Here is a 20,168-nt window from a genome sequence, read left to right on the forward strand (position 1 = left end):
AATTCCACAGGTTAACAACTCTCTGAGTGAAGAAGTTTCTCCTCATCTCAGTCCTAAATGGCCTGCCCCTTATCCTAAGACTGTGTCCCCTGGTTCTGCACTTCCCCAACATCAGGAACAATCTACCCGCATCTAACCTGTCCCGTAACATCAGAATCTTGTATGTTTCTATGAGATCCCCTCTCATCCTTCTAAACTCCAATGTATAAAGGCCCAGTTGATCCAGTCTCTCCTCATATGTCAGTCCGGCCATCCCAGGAATCAGTCTGGTGAACCTTCGCTGCACTCCCTCAATAGCAAAAACATCCTTCCTCAGATTAGGAGACCAAAATTGAACACAATGTTCCAGGTGAGCCCTGTACAACTGCAGTAAGACCTCCCTGCTCCTATACTCAAATCCCCTAGCTATGAAGGCCAACATGCCATTTGCCTTCTTTACCACCTGCTGCACCTGTATGCCAACTTTCAATGACTGATGAACCATGGCACCTAGGTCTCGTTGCACCTCCACTTTTCCTAATCTGCCACCATTCAGATAATATTCTGTCTTTGTATTTTTGCCCCCAAAGTGGATAACCTCACATTTATCCACATTATACTGCATCTGCCATGCATTTGCCCACTCACCTAACCTGTCTAAGTCACCCTGCAGCCTCTTAGCGTCCCCCTCACAGCTCACACCGCCACCCAGTTTAGTGTTATCTGCAAACTTAATTCCTTCATCCAAATCATTAACGTATTACTCCCAATACCATGCGCTTTAATTTTGCACACCAATCTCTTGTGTGGGACCTTGTCAAAAGCCTTTTGAAAGTCCAAATACACCACATCGACTGGTTCTCCCTTGTCCAATCTACTAATTACATCCTCAAAAAATTCCAGAAGATTAGTCAAGCATGATTTCCCCTTCATAAATCCAGTCTAATTGAAACTTGCCTGTCTTACATTGGTGCATCTCATTGAATATGAATGGGACACACTGCTGCTGACCACAGATTACAGGGCTGCAGTTTCTAATCCCAGTGGTAGCACTCTCACCTCAGAGTCATGGGTCCAGAGACAGCGTTCATAATCTAGTGTGACACTTCAGTGTAGTACTGAGGGGTGCAGCACAGGAGATTCCATCTTTCATACGAGACGTTGCTGCCCTCACAGGTGAACGTAAAAGATCCCACTGCACTAGTCAGAGAAGAGCAGGGGAATTCTCCTGGTGTCCTGGCCAACATTCTCCCCTCAACCAACACCACCAAACAGATTATCTGGTCATTTATCTTATTCATCAGTGTCAGGTGTGGCTCAGTGGGTAGCACTCATTGCCTCTGAGTCGGAAGGTTGTGGGTTGAAGTCCCACTCCAGGAACTTGAGCACAAAAAAAATCTAGGCTGACACTCCAGTGCAGTGTTGAGGGAGTGCTGCAAAATTGGAGGTGTCATCTTTCGGATGAGACGTTAAACCAAGGCCCCATCTGCTCTCTCAGGTGGACGTAAAAGATCCCATAGCACTATTTCAAAGAAGAGCAGGGGAGTTATCCCCAGTGTCCTGGCCAATATTTATCCCTCAATCAACATAACAAAAAACAGATTATCTGATCATTATCACATTGCTGTTTGTGGAAGCTTACTGTGTGCAAATTGGCTGCAGGGTTTCCTACATTAGTGACTATACTCCAAAAGTACTTCATTGGCTGTAAAGCGCTTTGAGACGTCCAGTGGTCTTGAAAGGCGCTATATAAATCCAAGTCTTTCTTCTTCTTTCTTGTTGCTGGCTGTGGGATCTTGCTATGCACAAACTGCCTGCTGCTTTTCTCTATACTTCAAAAATACTTCATTGATTCGAATATACTGAAGTTTGGAAGAGGCTATATGCAAGTTCTTTGTCACATTTTCAGCACATTCCAAAGCACTTCCCAGCTAATTAATTACTTCTGAAGCGTAGTCACTGTTGTCATGTAGGCAAATAGGGAAATGCGTATCTTTAATTCAGACAAAATAGATGGGAGTTAAAATGAAAATTATTGTCCTTTCCTAAAATCCAACATAGACAATCACCGATGGGTATCTGGGCTAAATCCCAATAGGCTTTGAACCTAAGCTAATCAAATCATTGGTCCTTTGAAGATAACGAGTATTTTATATATTAGCTCATCCCAGACAAAGGTGTGGTTTCAACTGCTACTAAGTCTTAAAAGCAAACAATTAGATGGCCAAGAGATACTCAGCTTTATCTACTAAAGTGTTAGAAATGGTTAACACCTTAATTGCCTGACCACTGAAAAGAAATCCTTTGATCATCAAATGTTTTGCATGAACATCAAAGTAAACAGCTATATAATTGAGGAGCAACATTGTGTTCTCCAGTCCAGTTTCACACTGCCTCTACCAAGGGCAGGTAAGGAGGAGTTATGAGTGTCATCTTGCACACAATTTACACCATCGTCTCAGCAAAAGCTTTTCTCATTTTGAAACAAGAAATGCATTTTTTTCTATTCGTTTCCATATGGGCTCAAGAAACTAAATGGCTACCTTTTGGATTGCTATCCTATATTACTTGAACACATGTATAGGAAAATATTCTATCATTTCAACGACAACAATTAACAACATTTAAAACTAGAAATCCCTTGTTTTTTTTAAAAATTATTTACTTATGGATAAAATCTATTAAATTTAAATTTAAAAATTGTTTATAAAGTCAGTCTTTCTAATGGCAGACTGCATGAACTTCATTTCTTGGTGATACACAATTTAAAATGCAGTGTCAATGACATTAAAGAGAACTAATACGCCAAAAGATACATAAAGGTGGATGAGGCCATCTAATGCAATTTGTTCCAGCAAACAAATCTATCACAACAGACCTTGTGTAAGTATTTCATTTTAACTGATAACACAAGTTGAAGGCAACATGGATACATCTGCTGCAATGCTCAGTGAGTGGGTTCCTAAAACCATCCTCTACTGTATGATCTTCAGACTAGGAATTTTAAAATGGCTACAGGTGGACATCATTTTTAATGTTTCTTGAACTTACTAATTTCCACAGCAGCCTCATTGCCCACCCCGCTACAACTCACAACAGGAAGATATATAATGGACCAAGCTTTGCAAAACACAAAAGCATACAAAATGGCTGAAAGATAGAATGGTTTAAAAACAATGCCTTTCCTGATCCAACAGTAAATTATCATAGAAAAAAGGTACTTAAAGTTTTCAAACATTTCATATATTTAGGATTACTGTAATTTACAAACCTTTTTCTGATTACCATCATCCAATTTATGAAAAAGCTCAGTAAAGATTTATTGCTGTTTTCTTTTGACTATCACCACCTGTAGATTATGACATTGGATATAGGAGCTGTGTGTAAACATGTGAATGCACTTTACTTCCACAAATAAAGATCTTTTCTAAGTTGATTTACCAGCTCAACTGAGGGAAAACTGCAGATTATACATATTTAGAAAAGGTCTGATACATAATCTAGCTCATTTATTTAATAGTATTAATTTATACATAAAAGATTGGATGATCCTATTTTTGCAGAAATTTATGGCAAGCAATAGATTCATATTGCTTTTAAACATTTATGAGAACAAGTTTCAGCAGAAATTTGCAGCTCACATCAGCCCGTTGGAGACTATTTTGGCTTAATTGAAGATTTTTTCTTTAGTGAGATATTAATTCAGTCTTCATGATTAATATGAATTCATAGTTTATGCAGAGATTATATGATTTGACCTAAATGGAAAAATCCCAGCTCTACTGTCTCTTCTATGCATGACGAAACGCTACCACGGCTAGCTGCAGAAATATCCACAACCTCATGCTGCATGCGGGCATGGACTGTTTAATTATCTGAGGAGTTGCAAATGAAACTGAACACTGTGCAATCATCAGCGAACATCCCCACTTCTGACCTTATGATGGAGGGAAGGTCATTGAAGAAGCAACTGAAGATAGTTGGGCCTAGGACATTTCCCTGAGGAACTCCTGCAATTGATATCCTGGGGCTGTGATGATTGGCCTCCAACAACCCCAACCATCTTCCTTTGTACTAGCTAGATATGACTTCAGCCAATGAAGAATTTTCTCCATTATTTTCTCCAACTCCCATTGACTTCAAATTCGACTAGGGCTCCTTGACGCCACACTCAGTTAAATGCTGCTTTGATGTCAAGGGCAATCACTCTCACCTCACCTCTGGAATTCAGTTCTTTTGGTCCATGTTTGTACCAAGGCTGTAATGAGGTCTGGAGCCGAGTGGTCCTGATGGAACCCAAACTGAGCATCGGTGAGCAGGTTATTTGGTGAGTAAGTGTCGCTTGACAGCACTGTCGACAAAACTTCCATCACTTTGCTGATGATTGAAAGTAGACGGATGGGGCGGTAATTGGCCAGATTGGATTTGTCCTGTTTTGTGTGGACAGGGCATACATGGGCAGTTTTCCTCATTGTCGGATAGATGCCAGTGTTGTAGCTGTACTGGAACAGCTTTGCTAACGGCGCTGCTAGTTCTGGAGCACAAGTCTTCAGCACGACAGCCGGGATGTTGTCGTGGTCTATAGCCTTTGTTGTATCCAGTGCGTCAGCAGTTTCTTGATATCACGTAGAGTGAATTGAATTGGCTGAAGACTGCTTCTGTGATGGTAGGGACCTCAGGAGAAGGCCGAGATGGATCATCCACTCAACACTTCTGGTTGAAGATGGTTGCAAATGCTTCAGTCTTGTCTTTTGCACTCGCATGCTGGGTTACTCTATCATTAAGGATGAGAATGTTCATGGAGCCTGCTCCTCCAGTTAGTTGTTTAATTGTCCGCTATCATTCATGACTGGATGTGGCAGGACTGCAGAGCTTTGATCTGATCCATTGGGTTTGGGATCATTTAGCTCTGTCTAGAGCACTGCCTGTAAAGTGCTTTAGGATGTCCTGAGATCGTGAAAGGTGCTATATGAATGCAAGTCTTTCTTTTTTCTTTCAATTGCTGTTTGTGGAAGAGAATTCCAAACTTCTATTACCCTCTGTGTGTATACGTTTCCTAATTTCACTCCGAAAATTCAGCAGGACGGGTTTCCTCCCTCTAGAAGTAGAGCGCTCTACCTTTCAGTCCAGCTCAAAACAGAAAATACCCTACAATGGAAGAGAAATCCAAATATCACCTATATATCTGTGGAGAAACAGAAGTCAGTCAGTCAACATTTCAGACCTAAATCCCGATTATAGGGTCTTTAGATTTGAAATGTTTTTCCACAGATGCTGCCTGATCTGAGTATTTCCTGCTTTTTGTTTTTGTTTTCAGTTTTACATGTGCATTATTTTTCTTTTTGTTTCTAATACTACTACTTTCTGCGAGCTCAACCCAGCACTACGTGACATAATGTAACTCAAAAAGGGTAAAGATAGAGCTTCTGTCGCACAAGGTGGTGAATTCCCATGAATTTGGGTGGTGGGGAGGAAGCAAGAGAAGAGGCAGGCTAAACTCATTGAACTGAAGATCAGGTTTTCCTAATGCAGTGTGTGCAATTAAGACCAGACACTTTATGCATTCCTGGAAGACCACATTTGAAAGTGTACTTTGCCTTCCATGATTGTCACTACATGTACAGGGCAGTAAGTACCCAGTAAACCAGGATTATTTTTAAGTGAAACATGCTCTTCCTGTAATATGTAAAACGTCATCCATTTTTATTCAAGTCTAAAGTTGTAATTCTGTAGCTTTAATCTTTCAGCAGTGATTCGGAGTGGAATTTCTGGTTGATGTTTCACCTTCCTAATCCTAAATCATAGAGGCCAGTTATGCTCCAGCTGTGATCAAATAACAACACAAACTGGGTATCAAATTCGGGACCTTTCGATCTGTATGGCTTAGAGCCACATCATGCAATGTACTTGCCTACAAAGCCACTGTGCGACTTCTAATCTTCTTCAGTCATTCTGGTTGCTGAAGATGAGGGCACATAGCAAAAACTTCTAACTGAAATTTCTAATTGCAACACTTGAATTATTTAGCTATCAGCGCGCTACATATTACTATCCAAATAGAGGAAATTGTGCTGGTAAATTTTGCAATTATGTTTGAACTTGTAACCTAAGGCAAAGAACAAAGAAAGGGGGCAAAATGCTCTTCGTGCACAGACAGTGCCTTAAAATGGGAGATAAAATGTTGCCCTTTTTGAAAAAAATATTTGCAAAATATCCCACTTTATTCCAGATGCTTTCTGGAAACTCTAGGATGAGCTGGGAAAGTAAGATGCAACTGAGTGGCCAAACAGAAAGCAGTGCAAGAATGCAACTGAAGTAGCTAAATAACCATTTAACCAGTGGAAATCACAGACTATGGGTCATTACAGCGGCGGAATGTTTAGTTTCTGTGATAGTTTGAGGGTGAGTCCAACAGATTATTCGGTCAAGATTTACAAATCGTACAAGACGGTGTGAAGACATGAAGTGCCCACAATGAAGGAAAGACAAGCCACCAATGGCAATTGGTAAAGCAGATGTGGGATCACGTATGAAGCCACTGTGGAATCATGTCCCAGGAACAATATTGGAAAGAAGGTGTCAGACTTGGAAAAGGCTGTCAAATTAAGAAGCGAGGAAGAAAAATGTGACTGAGCATGAACAGGAGTAGGCTGTTGAGCCCTTCGAGTAGATTTCGCCATTCAATTGGATCATAGCTGATCTGTAGCTCAACTCCATTTACCTGCCTTTGATCCGTATCCCTCGATACCGTTACCTATAAAAATCTGTCGAACTGTCTTGAAAATTTCAATTGACCCAGCATCCACACCCTTTTGAGGAAATAATTCCAGATTTCCACTACCCTGTGTGTGAAAAGGTGCTTCCTGACTTCACTCCTGAATGACCTAGCTCTAATTGTGCCTCCTTGTTCTGGGTTCCCTCACCAGAGGAAATAGTTTCTCTGTATCTGCCCTATCAAATCTTTTTATAATTTTAAACACTTAAATCATCCCTCAACCCTCTGAACTCAAGGTAATAAATCTAACTTGCAATACCAGAGGTTGCCACATATGTTATCATGGGCAGTCCCTCGGAGTCGAGGATGACTTGCTTCCACTCTAAAAAGGAGTTCTCAGGTAACTGAGGAGTCCAATGCGGGACCTACAGCCTCTGTCACAGGTGGGGCATACAGGGGTTGAAGGAAAGGGTGGGTGGGGAGTCTGGGTTGACGTACGCTCCTTCCGCTGTCTACGCTTAGTTTCTGCTTGTTCTCGGCGATGGGACTTGAGGTACTCAGCGCCCTCCCAGATGCTCTTCCTCCATTTTGGGCGGTTGTGGCCCAGGGATTCCCAGGAATCAGTGGGGATGTTGCACTTTTATCAAGGAGGCTTTGAGGGTGGCCTTGAAGCGTTTCCTCTGCCCACCTGGGACTCTCTTGCCGTGTCGAAGCTCCGCGTAGAGCGCTTGTTTTGGGAGTCTCGTGTCGGGCATGCAGACGATGTGGCCCGCCCAACGGAGCTGATCAAGCATGGTCAATGCTTTGATGCTGAGGATGTTGGCTTGAGCAAGAATACTGACGTTGGTGTGTCTATCCTGCCAATGGATTTTCAGGATCTTGCGAAGGCAGCGCTGGTGGTATTTCTCCAGCATTTTGAGGTGTGTGCTGTATATAGTCCACGTCTCTGAGCCATATAGGAGGGCGGGTATTACTACTGCCCTGTAGACCATAAGCTTGGTGCCAGATTTGAGGTCCTGGTCTCCAAACACTCTCTTCCTCAGGCGACCGAAGGCTGCGCTGGCGCACTGAAGGCGATGTTGGACCTCGTTGTCAATGCCTGCCCTAGCTGACAGTAGGCTCTCGAGGTATGGAAAATGGTCCACTTTGTTCAAGGCCTCATTGTGGATTTTGATAAACGAGGGGGCAGTGCTGTGTGGTGGGGTCAGGTTGGTAGAGGACTTTTGTCTTACGAATGTTTAGCGTAAGGCCCAATGACCTCGTACGCCTTGGTGAAGGTGTTGACGATGGCTTAGAGTTCGGCCTCAGTGTGGGCAGAGGCAAGAGTCGTCTGCGTACTGTAGTTCAATGACAGAGGATGCTACCACTTATGTAGGTAGCCACCAATATCAAAGCAAATTAAAAGTGTCAGACAAGTTTGCTCGAGTACCTTAGTATACTTAATCCAAATCTTGCAGTTTGCTGCAAGTTCAGCACAAAGTAATGAACATGGTTGAGAATTAGCAGATCAGTTATCGAAACAGAACCTAGAATGAGGTAGCTGAGAAGGACTGAAGACTGACTAATTATTCACACATACAGCTAGTAGTTACAATGCACTTTGGCAATTCTCAAAAAGTGCTCACAAGGGGGGTCAAGTTTCGGCCTGAGTTGTTATTTTTTTGGAGCAACTGGTTTAGAATGGAGTATCTTAGAAATTGCAATTCTCGGCATTTAGTTTGCTCCAGTTCTAGTCAGTTAGAACAGTTTCATTTTGGAACAGATTTTTTTTTTCCCAAAAGGGGGCATGTCCGGCCACTTACGCCTGTTTTGAAAGTTTAGGCAGTGAAAACTTACTCCAAACTAACTTAGAATGGAGTAAGTATAAATGTTTCTACGCTCAGAAAAACCTTGCCTACACTTTAGAAATCAGGCCTAGGTTACAAATCAGACGTAGGGAACGGGGGGGGAAGGGAAGTAATTCAATTCTACAAGCATTCAGCTCTTACTTATATAAAAAAAAGAGCCATCCTGAATAAAAAAATTATAAACAAAGCAAATACAAAATATTGAATATTCCTACCCGTGTGAAGCAGCAGCAGCCTTTGAGCTGCGGTGCTTCAGGCAGGCCTTCCTTCCATGTAGGAGACACGGGCGGTGTCTGGCTCGATGGCAGCCGAAGACACAGCAAGCAGCCTTCGAGCTGCGAGGGAAGCTGAGGCCATTCGGCCATGGGATAGGGGCGGCGGCAGTGGCTGACGGCGGCTGAAGACACAGGAAGCAGCCTTCAAGCAGCGAGGGAAGCTGAGGCCATTCGGTCACGGGATAGGGGCGGCGGCAGTGGCTGACGGCGGCCGAAGACACAGGAAGCAGCCTTCGAGCTGCGAGGGAAGCTGAGGCCATTTGGCCAGGGGACAGGAGGGGCAGCCAGATAGCCAGTTTGAAACTTAAATTTGTAATTGCAGAATGGGTGCTGCATTGTCAACACCACGGATTATGCAATGGTTCGCCAGCAATTCACTGCATAGGAGAGAATTGATTAGAGCTCACCGCACCAGGAATGTCATAGCCAGTAGGCTGATGGGCAGGAGACCTTACCCACGTCGGCAATATCAAGCTAGGCACTTGTACCTGGACATGAGCGAGGCTGATTGTGTCAAAAGGCTGCGTTTCCGCAGAGAAGTTGTCGTTGAGATCTGTGATATGCTGAGAGCAGATTTGCAGCCCAGAAGCAGAACGCCAACTGCCTTGTCTGTTGAAGTGAAGGTAACAGCTGCACTTACCTTCTATGCCTCGGGATCGTTTCAGGCTACAACTGTGTGCGCCATCTCTCAATGTGCAATACATGCCTGCGTTTACCAGGTCACGACTGCACTGCATTTGCGGAGGAATGACTATCAATTTTCCAATGACCGCACAAGCGATCCATGAGGGGGCTGTGGGCTTCTTCAGGATTGCTGGCTTCACAAAGGTACAGGGCTGCATTGATTGTATCCACATAGCCTTGCGAGCACCTGTGGAGGATTCGGAGCAGTACAGGAATAGAAAAGGTTTCCACTCCATCAATGTGCAGCCCGTGTGTGACGACAAGCAGCGTAACATGTCAGTCGATGCGAGATACCCTGGCAGCACCCAGAAGGGCAGAGCTGGCTACTACTGGGAGACAAAGGGTACGGCCTTACCACCTGGCTCACGACGCCCCTACGTTGTGTTGTGTTAATGGAAGATGAATCAGTTTTAATGAAAAAATATTTTATTGAAAAGTTAACGTCACTGTAATAAAATATTTATTGTATCACACTTTACTTTTTAATATTACTCTTGAAGATCACTTAAAAACTTTAAGATCACTTATAAACTTGTAAAGTTACAAAAGTTACAAAACAATTTCAATGTGAAAAATCTTACACTCAAGATCACTTAAACTTCAAGATCACTTTTTAGGTTCAAAATTAAATAAGTTACAAAAAGTGAGAGCATTTACACAAAAAGATCACTTAAAAACCCTAAGATCACTTATAAGTTGCAAAGTTACAAAAGTTACAAAACAATTTCAATGTGAAAAACACTACTACATACAGCTACATCAAGAACAAGAACAAAAGCAGCAACGAAAGGCTGCAACCATCTCGCATCCACATCTCAGTGAATGTTCACTTCTTCATGGGGGTGTCATTTGATTGGTGGGGCTGTGTGCCCTTATTGCAGCAGCTACCTCCATGACGGCCTGTGCCGTCACTTGCATGCCCTCCCTGACGGCCTGTGCCGTCGATTGCACTCCCTCGGACATTCCCTCCCTAAGTTCCCGTGTCTTACTGCTATTTCTCCCGTCAGGACCGTCACCTCTTCACCCACTGCATTGACGCCACCGATGAGTGATCGGGTAAGCTGATTGGTCTCCATACCCAATGCCACAACCTGAGCCACATCTGTTGCACGCTGCATCTCAGGAGAGCGTGTCTCCAATCTCCTTGGGTCTGCCTCGCGGCACCACTACACTGGGAGGCGCGGGCTGGGACGGTGGGACGCTCGGTGTTCCAGACGGCAGCACTCGAGTGCGAGCCGTGGGCTGGGGTGGTGGGTGAATGTCTGTAAACTGCTCCATTATATCACCAGCACCACTGGGACCTGCAACATCGGAATCAAAACCATGGAAGGTGGAACCAGAACCTATGCAAGGAGTTGAAACTCTGATGCTCCTTAATAGGGGCTCATAAGCATTAATTTGGAAGCTCTCCTCTGTGGACATTTCAGTCATCGCCGCCATCATCCAGTCTGGATCGTCCGCATCTGGTTGTACTGGTTCTTGTTCTGTATCTTCAGGATCCTCAGGGTTGGCATCATCATCATCATGTTCTGCAAAATACATCAGAACAGTCAAATGTTTAACAGCAAGGTTGGGGGGCGGGGGGTGCAGGATGGGTGGCATGAGTACTCTCACACATAGCAGGCCAGGCAGCAGGTTGATTTGAAGGGCCACAATGCATTTTCAGGACTTACCCTCTTCCTCGCGTGCGGGCCCAGCTTGTGCTGTACTAATTGCTTTTCTCCATATACGACTCATCATAGCAGCTACCCTCTGTTCCAAGGATGTCAGTGGATGCTGATTGGGCACGCCTCCTCCTCCAAGTTGCTTCCCTTTTGTTGTGGGCCAATTTCTTCTGCAAAGAGTAAAATATTACTTTTTTCTGAGTGCGTCTTTCTGCAGGGTGGGACATACAGATAGTCACATTACAATTACGATTACATTAAAAATTGAAAATATTACTTACACTAACTACTTGACCAAGGTCGTGCCATTTCTTTTTACACTGGCTTCCAGATCTCATGTTATGCACCACTGCGCAGTAATCTTCTGCAACTTGGTTCCAGCGTTTCTTCATTTCTTTAGGTGGTACTTTTATGCGACCTCTGTTGCTGGTATCTAGCTCCTGCCATCTCTGCTCAATGACGTTGACTAATATCTCCACTTCTTCATGCAAGAAATTCTTTGTTCTTGATGGATGTTGTTCCATTGCTGTATTGAATTGACAGTCTGATTTTTCAAAACACACAGTCCTTATTTTGCAAGCACCTGTTCTGGAAGTTTAGCAGTGAAAAGCAGCACTCACGGATTTCAGCAGGTGATTTCTTCAACAGTGCTGCTAAAAGCACTCCTTCAGACACCAAAAAAAATCACCAAAATTAAATCCCAAGCGTTTCCAGAGGTCCACGAAACAAATCAGCACTTTTCTTCAAGTTCCTTTAAAAATGGCCGAGTGCCAATGTTTATGGGCTACTGCGCGTGCGCGCACAACATTCTCATTTGACTTAGCCCCACCCCCTGTACTTGCAGAATCGGCACGACTCTGTGGCTCCGCCCCCCGCGCCGAGCTCCGAGGGACCTGCAGGGAGCCCGAGAATTGTAAGGTACATTTTTGTCTCGCCAACGGGCGTCCATGTCGGGGCTGCACCGTTCTAGGCGTGGCCCGAAACTTGACCCCAAGCTTTCTACTGTCTAGATCTTTTACATTCAGGTGAGAAATGTACAAGTCCATAAAACTGTGCCGCTGCCTAAAATGCACCAGCTGAAAATAGTTGCTGAAGTTCTTGGTCGGACCAATGTTAAAATGTAGTGTCAATGCCACTGAAAAGTGAAGAAACAAAAGGAAGTATAAACATGATGGGAGACCAGCTAATAGTCTATTTCACAAAAAAATCCTCCAGAATGGGCCTCCTGTATTTCATTTGAACTGGTTGAACAAGTTGTGAACGAGAACGTAATTTATCCTGAGTGAGTTTCTCCCCCTTTGTCTTTGTCGTTTTCATAGATGCAAAAATCATCAAAAATACAACGCACAACTTTGCAAAAACCCACAACTGAATACTCCAACCTAAATTATAGAACCTTATGGAAATCACATTTGAAATTATTGTCATGTTTTAGAACCAAAGGTTCCCCCAATTTATTAAATTCATTCATTGTGTATAATTTGCATTTTAAAACTCAACAAATGTTTCAAAAATGCTTTGGGTTAATATAATCTGCAAGCAATGCTTTTTTCCTCTAATTACTATCACCTATTTATCAAAGCTTAGACAACGATTCAATCTTGGGTTTTCCTTTGACTATCACCACTTGTAGATAATGATATCCTATGAATTTAGAAGCTTTATGTAAACATTTTAATGCACTTTAATACGTAAACATTATTTATGTTGATTTTCCAGCTCAACAGTGGAAAAGCTGTATCTTGCATACCAAAAAAGTGTCATTTGTTTCTTTAGTTAAAAATGGGACATTTGCACAAATCCTGGATGTTTATTCTAGTTGCCCTTGCTGAAGGTGTGTATTTGGACACTGGATGGAGGCAAGATCTGGTTTAGTGGAGATCCCCTCCTGAATTGAATACGCTGCTAACAGTTACTGTCAAGTCTCTCACATAAATAACGGCTATTTGGCGAGGTAATTGAGGGAGACGGACACCTGTGGAGCTGTAGCCCTGCAAGGAGCAAGTGCCTTCAGGAAAGGAAAGGAGAGGAGAAAATAGACAGAAAAAAGAATGGTAATTCTGTAAATGTTTCCTTTGAATATCTCCCAAAATGTTCAGAGCAAATTTATAGTGCAGTTCAGAAAATTTATGGAAATGAATTATGACTTGGTCACTCCTAATCAGGAGGAACAAATTCATTCACACATAAAATCACATATTAGAAAGAACTTGCTGCTCGAGGGATAATCCCGAACTATGGGCCCAAGTTTCCACACGATAAAAAACGGGCGCCCCTCTGAGCTGGGCTCGCGTTTTTCGCGCCACAAAGTGCGCCTAAAAAAACCCTCCGTATTCTCCACCTCCCTGCAGGTCCTCTGGCCCTCGGCGCGGCGCAGCAGGAGCTATAGGGGGCGGAGCTAGGACCCTGCGCCGAAAACAGTGCCGGGAGCTCTGCACATGCGCGCTACAGTGGGCACGCAAGTGCAGTAGCTCCAGGCGCCCGAAACTGTGTGGGAGGGGCCCGAAGCACGCAGCCCCTAGCCCTCGCCGAATGGCCTCACTGGGGCTGCGTGAATAAGGCTCCTCCCATGGCCAGCTCCTGCTTCCTGCCGACTCCCGCTTCCCCCCCCCCACCCCCCCTCCGACCGGACCGGACCCGACGGTCGCTGCCGCTCCTGCTTCCCCGCCGCTCCTGCTTCCGCCCCCCCCCCCCCCCCCCCGACCGGACCGGACCCGACTCGACCCGTCTGCGTCTGTCGCCGCCGCTCCCACCCGACTCTACTCTCGCCCCCGGACTGGATCCGACCTGACCTCCCTCCCTCCCTCCCCCGCCGACCCGAACCGAACCTCTCTCCCTGACCCGACCCAACGCCACCTACCTCTGGTGCTGGGGACGGGCCCTGCCCGAAATCTCGGGCCCGGCCCATTCAGCCTTCGGTCCCGACGGCAAACCGCTTCCTAAAGGCCTGCCTGAAGAACTTTCACACAGGTAGGAACATGGTTTATTTAATCTTTTCTTTGCTTATAAATGTTTATTCAGGTTGGATTTATTTGTATAATATTTGTCTAAGTATAACTAAGGATTTATTGTAGAATTTAATGACTTCCCTCCCCCCCCACCTCGTTCTGGACGCCTAATTTGTAACCTGCGCCTGATTTTTTAATGTGTAAAACAGGTTTTTTCAGTTCTACAAAAATCTTCACTTGCTCCATTCTAAGTTAGTTTGGAGTACGTTTTCACTGTGGAAACTTTGAAATCAGGCGTCAGTGGCCGGACACGCCCCCTTTTGAAGAAAAAATTCTGTTCCAAAGTAGAACTGTTCTACCTGACTAGAACTGCAGAAAAAAAAATGTGGAGAATTGCGATTTCTAAGATAGTCCGTTATCCACCAGTTGCTCCTAAAAATCAGGCACAAATCATGTGGAAATTTGGGCCCCATATGTTGAAGGGTGGACGATGGCTGCGTGTCGATTTTTTTAACGTGCGGTGGCCGTTGCACACCAGCCACCACATGGGCTTGATCGAACTAGATCTTGGTTCACTGGCAAGGATTAACCAAGACACACACAATACAATATCACATATTTTTCAGAGTTCTTTGAAGTGCTCCTCCCCTTGTTAACCTACACTTCCTTTTTTAGATCTTCTGCAGTTTTGTTAATGGTACAAATACTGTAATACTGTGCCTTCTATCCATTACTCCAAAAATACTTGCCTCTCTAATCATTACTTTCTGAATGGTACATCAACAGTATGGCCTCATCAACTAAATATGACTCAAAGACACAGGTCAGGCCGCTATAACAACCATTCTGCCATGTTTTAAATACAACTCCAACAGCTCAATTAATTTTATTAGTTGTTTAGAGTATACTTAGCAGTTACAAAACTGTGTGTGTTTATCACTTGAGTGATGTGAAGCTAAATAACACATTCAGGGTATAGATGCCTTGTGGTTATGGTAGTGGACTAGCAAACTAAAGGTTGCGAGTTCAAATTCCATCATATCATGTGATAATTTCACCAAATCTGATCATTTGTGGGCTGGCATCAGAAAAATTGCCATTGCTAAAGTGTTGTAAAAACCCAACTGGTACAATGATGTCCTTCAGGGATGAACCTACCCCGCTACCGAGTCTAATCTACATGTGACTCCAGTCCCACACTACATGGTTGACTCTTAATGCACTTGGGGGAAATTGGATTGGACAACAAATATATTTTGTCATTATTGCTCACATCCCCAATTTAAAAAAATCATGCATTGAACTATTTTAACTCCATTCCTGGCAAATATTCTCTTTGTGTGAAGCAGTTCACAGAGAGGTTAGTGATGAAATAGCAGAGGTTCTAACCAAAATTAACATTTTGGTTAATTGTATCAAAAGACTGAAGGGTGTTGAATGTGTTCAAAAAAGATGCAAGGGATAGACCAGATAATTATGGACCAATTAGTTTCACATTAGCACTAGGAAAACTTTTAAATACCATGACAAGTGATAACATTAGTTAATACATAGAAAGGTATGAGCTCATCAGGGATAGTCATCATGGATTTGTAAAAAGCAAGTTATGCTTGACTAATTTAATCAAATTCTTCAAGGCAATTACCAGACATATAGATAAAGAGAATGCATTGGATGTGGTATATTTGAACTTTCAAAAAGTGTTTGATAAAAGCCAAATAAGAGACTCGGGGAAGATCAAGACCCCTGGTATTAAATGCGCTCCTGGCTGGCCTCCCACATTCTACCCTGTGTAAACTTGAGGTAATCCAAAATTCGGCTAACCGTGTCCTAACTCACACCAAGTCCCGCTCACCCATCACCCCAGTGCTTGCTGACCTACATTGGTTCCCGGTTAAGCAACACTTCGATTTCAAAATTCTCATCATTGTTTTCAAATGCCTCCATGGCCTCGCCCCTCGCCCCTCCCTATCTCTGTAATCTCCTCCGCCCCCCCCCCCGCAAAGAGATATCTGCGCTCCTCAAATTCTGCTCTCTTGAACATCCCTGATTATAATCGTTCAACCATTGGTGGCCGTGCCTTCAGCTGCCTATCCCTAAGCTCTGGAATCCTCTGCTTAAACCTCTCCGCCTCTCGTTACTCCTTTAAGGTGCTCCTTAAAACCTACCTGTTTGACCAAGCTTTTGGCCATTTGCCCTAATTCCTCCTTATGTGGCTTGGTATCTATTCTTTGTCTTATAATACTCCTGTGGTGTGCCTTGGGACGTTTTATTACGTTAACGGTGATATATCAATACAAGTTGTTGTTGTAAAGTGATGGCATGCATAGCAGGTTGGTTGAAGGACAGAAAAGAAACAGTCGGAGTAAATTGGTATTTCTTTTATTGCTAAGATGTAGTGAATGGTGTGACCTATGGATCTGTGTTCAAGTATAGATAAATGTGAAATGGGGAAAAATAATAAATCAAAATATAACCTAAATAGTAAAATCCTCAATGGAACAGAGGAACGGAAAAATCTAGGGATGCAGATACACATCTTCAAAAGCAAGATTGCCGATGGAAAAAGCCATAAAAAGGACAAATGGGATTCTGGATTTTATATATAGAGGCACTGAACACAAAAGCAAGGAGGTAATGATGAATCTGTTCAAATAGTGGTTAGGCTACAGTTAGTTAGAGTACTGGGACCCAGAAAAGAAAGGATATGAAAAAAGTATAACAGATTCACTAAGATCATATCAGGCACAAGATATTATAGTAATGATGAGAGATTTTAAAAACTCGGACTGTATTCACTACAGCAAAGCAAGAATCTAACAAAAATGTTCAACATTTTGAAAGGGTTAAATAGTAAAAGATGAATTCCACTGCAGCCCCACATTCTGGAATTCTCTCTCTAAACCTCTGTGCTTCTCCACCGCCTTCCCCCTCACCTCCTTGAGAACGCTCATTAAAACCCACCTCTCTGACCAAGCTTTTGGTCAACACTCTTTCCTTGGCTTAGCAAATGGTGAGTATCCCTTCTGGCAATCACATTAAAGAACAAGAAAACAAAGAGCTGTTGCAACTTCTCAATTACAACAGTCTGCCAAGCTGGCTTTAGAGCAAAGTGGCCAATTTATGGAACACTTGCAATCCAGAAAATTGAGTGATTCTTTTGATGCCCAGCACAAATTTAAAGCAGTAGTCCAGCACTGCTACAGCATTCATAGCATAAGAAATGCTTTTGTTTTAATTTGTTCTTGGGATGTGGCCCTTGCTGGCAAGACCACATTTATTGCCCATCCTTATTGTCCTGTGAATGTGGTGAAATGCTGCAGTCCTTGTGGTAATGGTGCTCGGTAGGGAATCAAAACCTCAGTGACAAGCTGGTCTTTGTGGTATACCTAGTAAACTGCTAAACTGGGCACATAGCTTCCTCAGATGATGCAAATATCAAATTATATACATTTATTGTCTTTATTTAGTGACCCCCTCAAGGAAGTGTGGTTGGTCCCACTCTGTTTTCGATCTCCATATTTTCTGATGGATGTCGGTTTTCTTTGTTGATACCACGCATAGTAGTTAACTTTCGAGCTGGAAGACAAACAATGACAAAAGCACCATGGACTGATTTGGACAAATTTTTGGCACAGAGACCAAAGACTGTTAGCAAAATCTAATCATTACCGACCATTTCTACTTTACAAAAGCAATGATTTTTTCAGTTCTAAGGCTTGATATCACATCCAGCTTTGGAACAATTGGTGAATTTAGCTGGAAAATGGAGAATATTCAATAAAGTCCTGTCCCATTTGTTATCAACAGTATTTAACCAAATCTATATCCTACCCAGTGATGGAACACTAGTCCTGTTGGAGAGTGAAATGAAATCAAACTTCATAAAGTCCAAGCAGAACAGTGGACTGGACGTTGATGACCAGAGTCAACCCTCTACCACATTAATAGTGGCCTGGCTCCCAGTACTCCACAAGGCTGGAGCAGTACCACAAAATTTGTTGGCAAGTCAGCCTTCCACATCTACATAAGGAACAAAGAACTGCTCCAGTTGCATTCACCTTATTGCATGAATCCAAGCCTTAGACTTTCCCACTTGGGAATCTTGGTGAAACAGTGTTTTAGTACAGTGGCTTTCCAGCTCTAGGAACTGCCTTTAAATCCAGTCTAAAGTGATATGATGAAAAGGAGCCTCGCTCAAGTAATTTTGTTTTTAACTTCATAGTACTGCTTCTGTCTAAATCCGAACAAAACTTTGTGGGGGGGAAAGAAAATCTGATGCGAATATTTATACTCCTAACTGAAATGAAATGAATAGTTCCACCCTGTTGCTACTAGGCATAGGTCCACAACACAAAACTGTCTGTAATCCAACACAAATTGGCAAATTCATTTATAGAGGCCACAAAATGCCTCGGGTGGGGATGGAAGATATTGTACTGGATGCTTTGAGAGGTTGAAGTTGAGGCTATGGCTGAAGCACCTTGTTTGAGCAAGGGCATACTGCAGGATCAGAGTACAGAGAGCTTTACACTGCATCAGGTTGTGGTATAACTGACCTCGGATTGCTTGATGTTGACAATGGGCCCGAGGGAACTGTTTTATTTCCCAGCATAAACATCTCCAATATTAATGAGAAATATTCATTATTATCCTCCGCCACGTCCACCACCTCCAGCGTGATCCCACCACCAATCACATCTTCTCCTCCCCTCCCCTCTCAGCATTCCGAAGGGACCACTCCCTCTGCGACACCCTGGACCATTCCGCAGTCACCCCACGGGTCCCCTTCCCACGGCACTTGCCCGTGCATGTGCAGGAAATGCAACTTTTACCTCCTCCCTTCCCACTATCCAGGGCCCAAATACTCCTTCCAGGTGAAACAGCGATTTACTTGTACTTCTTTCAATTTAGTACACTGTATTCGCTGCTCACAATGTGGACTCCTCTACATTAGGGAGGCCAAGTGTTGATTGGGTGACCGCTTTGCTGAACACCGCCGTTCAGTCCGTAAGTGTGACCCTGAGCTTCTGATCACCTGTCAATTTAATTCTCCACTCCACTCCCACTCTGATATCTCCATCCTCGGACTCCTGCACTGTTCCAATGGAGCTCAACGCAAGCTCGGGGAACAGCATCTCGTCTTTCGTTTAGGCACTTTACAGCCTTCTGGACTTATCAAGTTCAACAATTTCAGAGCGTAACCGCTGGCCATTTTTGCCCCCCCCACCCCACCTAATCTTATGTTTCTTTTCTTCTTTTTTTTCCTCTTTGCCTCTAATGGCAGCTGGTCATTACTCCGGCATTCACACCCCATCCAGATTAACTTTTTTCTAACTTCTATCATTACCATTTCAATTCGGCCCATCATCCCTTTTGTCTCTCTAATTTCTCCTGCCTTCCACCCTATCACAGACCTTCCCTTTTGTTCTTTCTTCCCCTCCCCCTTTCAGTGCTTAAGAATGTGCTCTTTTCGAACATTCGGCATTTCTGACGAAGGGTCATCGACCCGAAACGTTAACTTTGTTTTTCCCTCCATAGATGCTTTCTGACTCAGAGATTTCCAGTATTTTCTGTTTTTATTTCAAATTCCAGCATCTGCAGTATTTTGCTTTTATATTAACAAGAATTTACCCAAAGCATTATTTGGCCAGTGGTGCCTCATTCCAATTTCTTTGTGATCTCAGCAACAACTACCTCTTAATTTAATGAGACATATATTCACACTCCAGTGATCTTTGACTAGACCTAGTCATTTTATTATATATATATATATATATATATATATATATAAATATAAAATAAAGCAAATTAGAAACACCATCTGTTACATGCATCAATAAATAAAACTACATCAAACACATCTTCAGAGAATTTTCTGTTATTTTACAGCTTACACTTGCAGCAATCACCAATTTAGACCTTCAGTAGTTTTGTAACCGTTCAGAATCTGGGGTAAAAGTGTGGCTGAGAAATTATACAAAATTCTTTACAAGAAACCACTGTCTCAGTGACGTACCCATAATTCTGAGCATCAAAAATGCCCTAGCAACTCT

The 20,168-nt window shown here is 43.2% G+C and overlaps 2 protein-coding genes across 2 annotated transcripts in view; both read right to left on the bottom strand.

Moving 5' to 3' along the window:
* Window positions 1-11,553, bottom strand: part of LOC139275335 (uncharacterized) — a 63,664-nt gene extending 52,111 nt beyond the window's left edge. Inside the window, exons 1-3 of the mRNA XM_070892646.1 lie at window positions 11,446-11,553; window positions 11,174-11,334; window positions 10,655-11,029 (exon numbers count right to left, since the gene is read on the bottom strand). Coding sequence (XP_070748747.1) covers window positions 10,655-11,029; window positions 11,174-11,240 — 442 coding nt within the window. The 5' untranslated portion in view covers window positions 11,241-11,334; window positions 11,446-11,553. The remainder of the gene's footprint in view (window positions 1-10,654; window positions 11,030-11,173; window positions 11,335-11,445) is intronic.
* micu2 (mitochondrial calcium uptake 2) overlaps window positions 1-20,168 on the bottom strand; it is a 605,104-nt gene that overhangs the window by 453,583 nt on the left and 131,353 nt on the right. The gene's annotated exons all lie outside the window — the stretch shown is intronic.

The sequence above is a fragment of the Pristiophorus japonicus genome, chromosome 10 (genome assembly GCF_044704955.1).
Source record: "Pristiophorus japonicus isolate sPriJap1 chromosome 10, sPriJap1.hap1, whole genome shotgun sequence".
In the NCBI taxonomy this organism is placed as follows: domain Eukaryota; kingdom Metazoa; phylum Chordata; class Chondrichthyes; family Pristiophoridae; genus Pristiophorus; species Pristiophorus japonicus.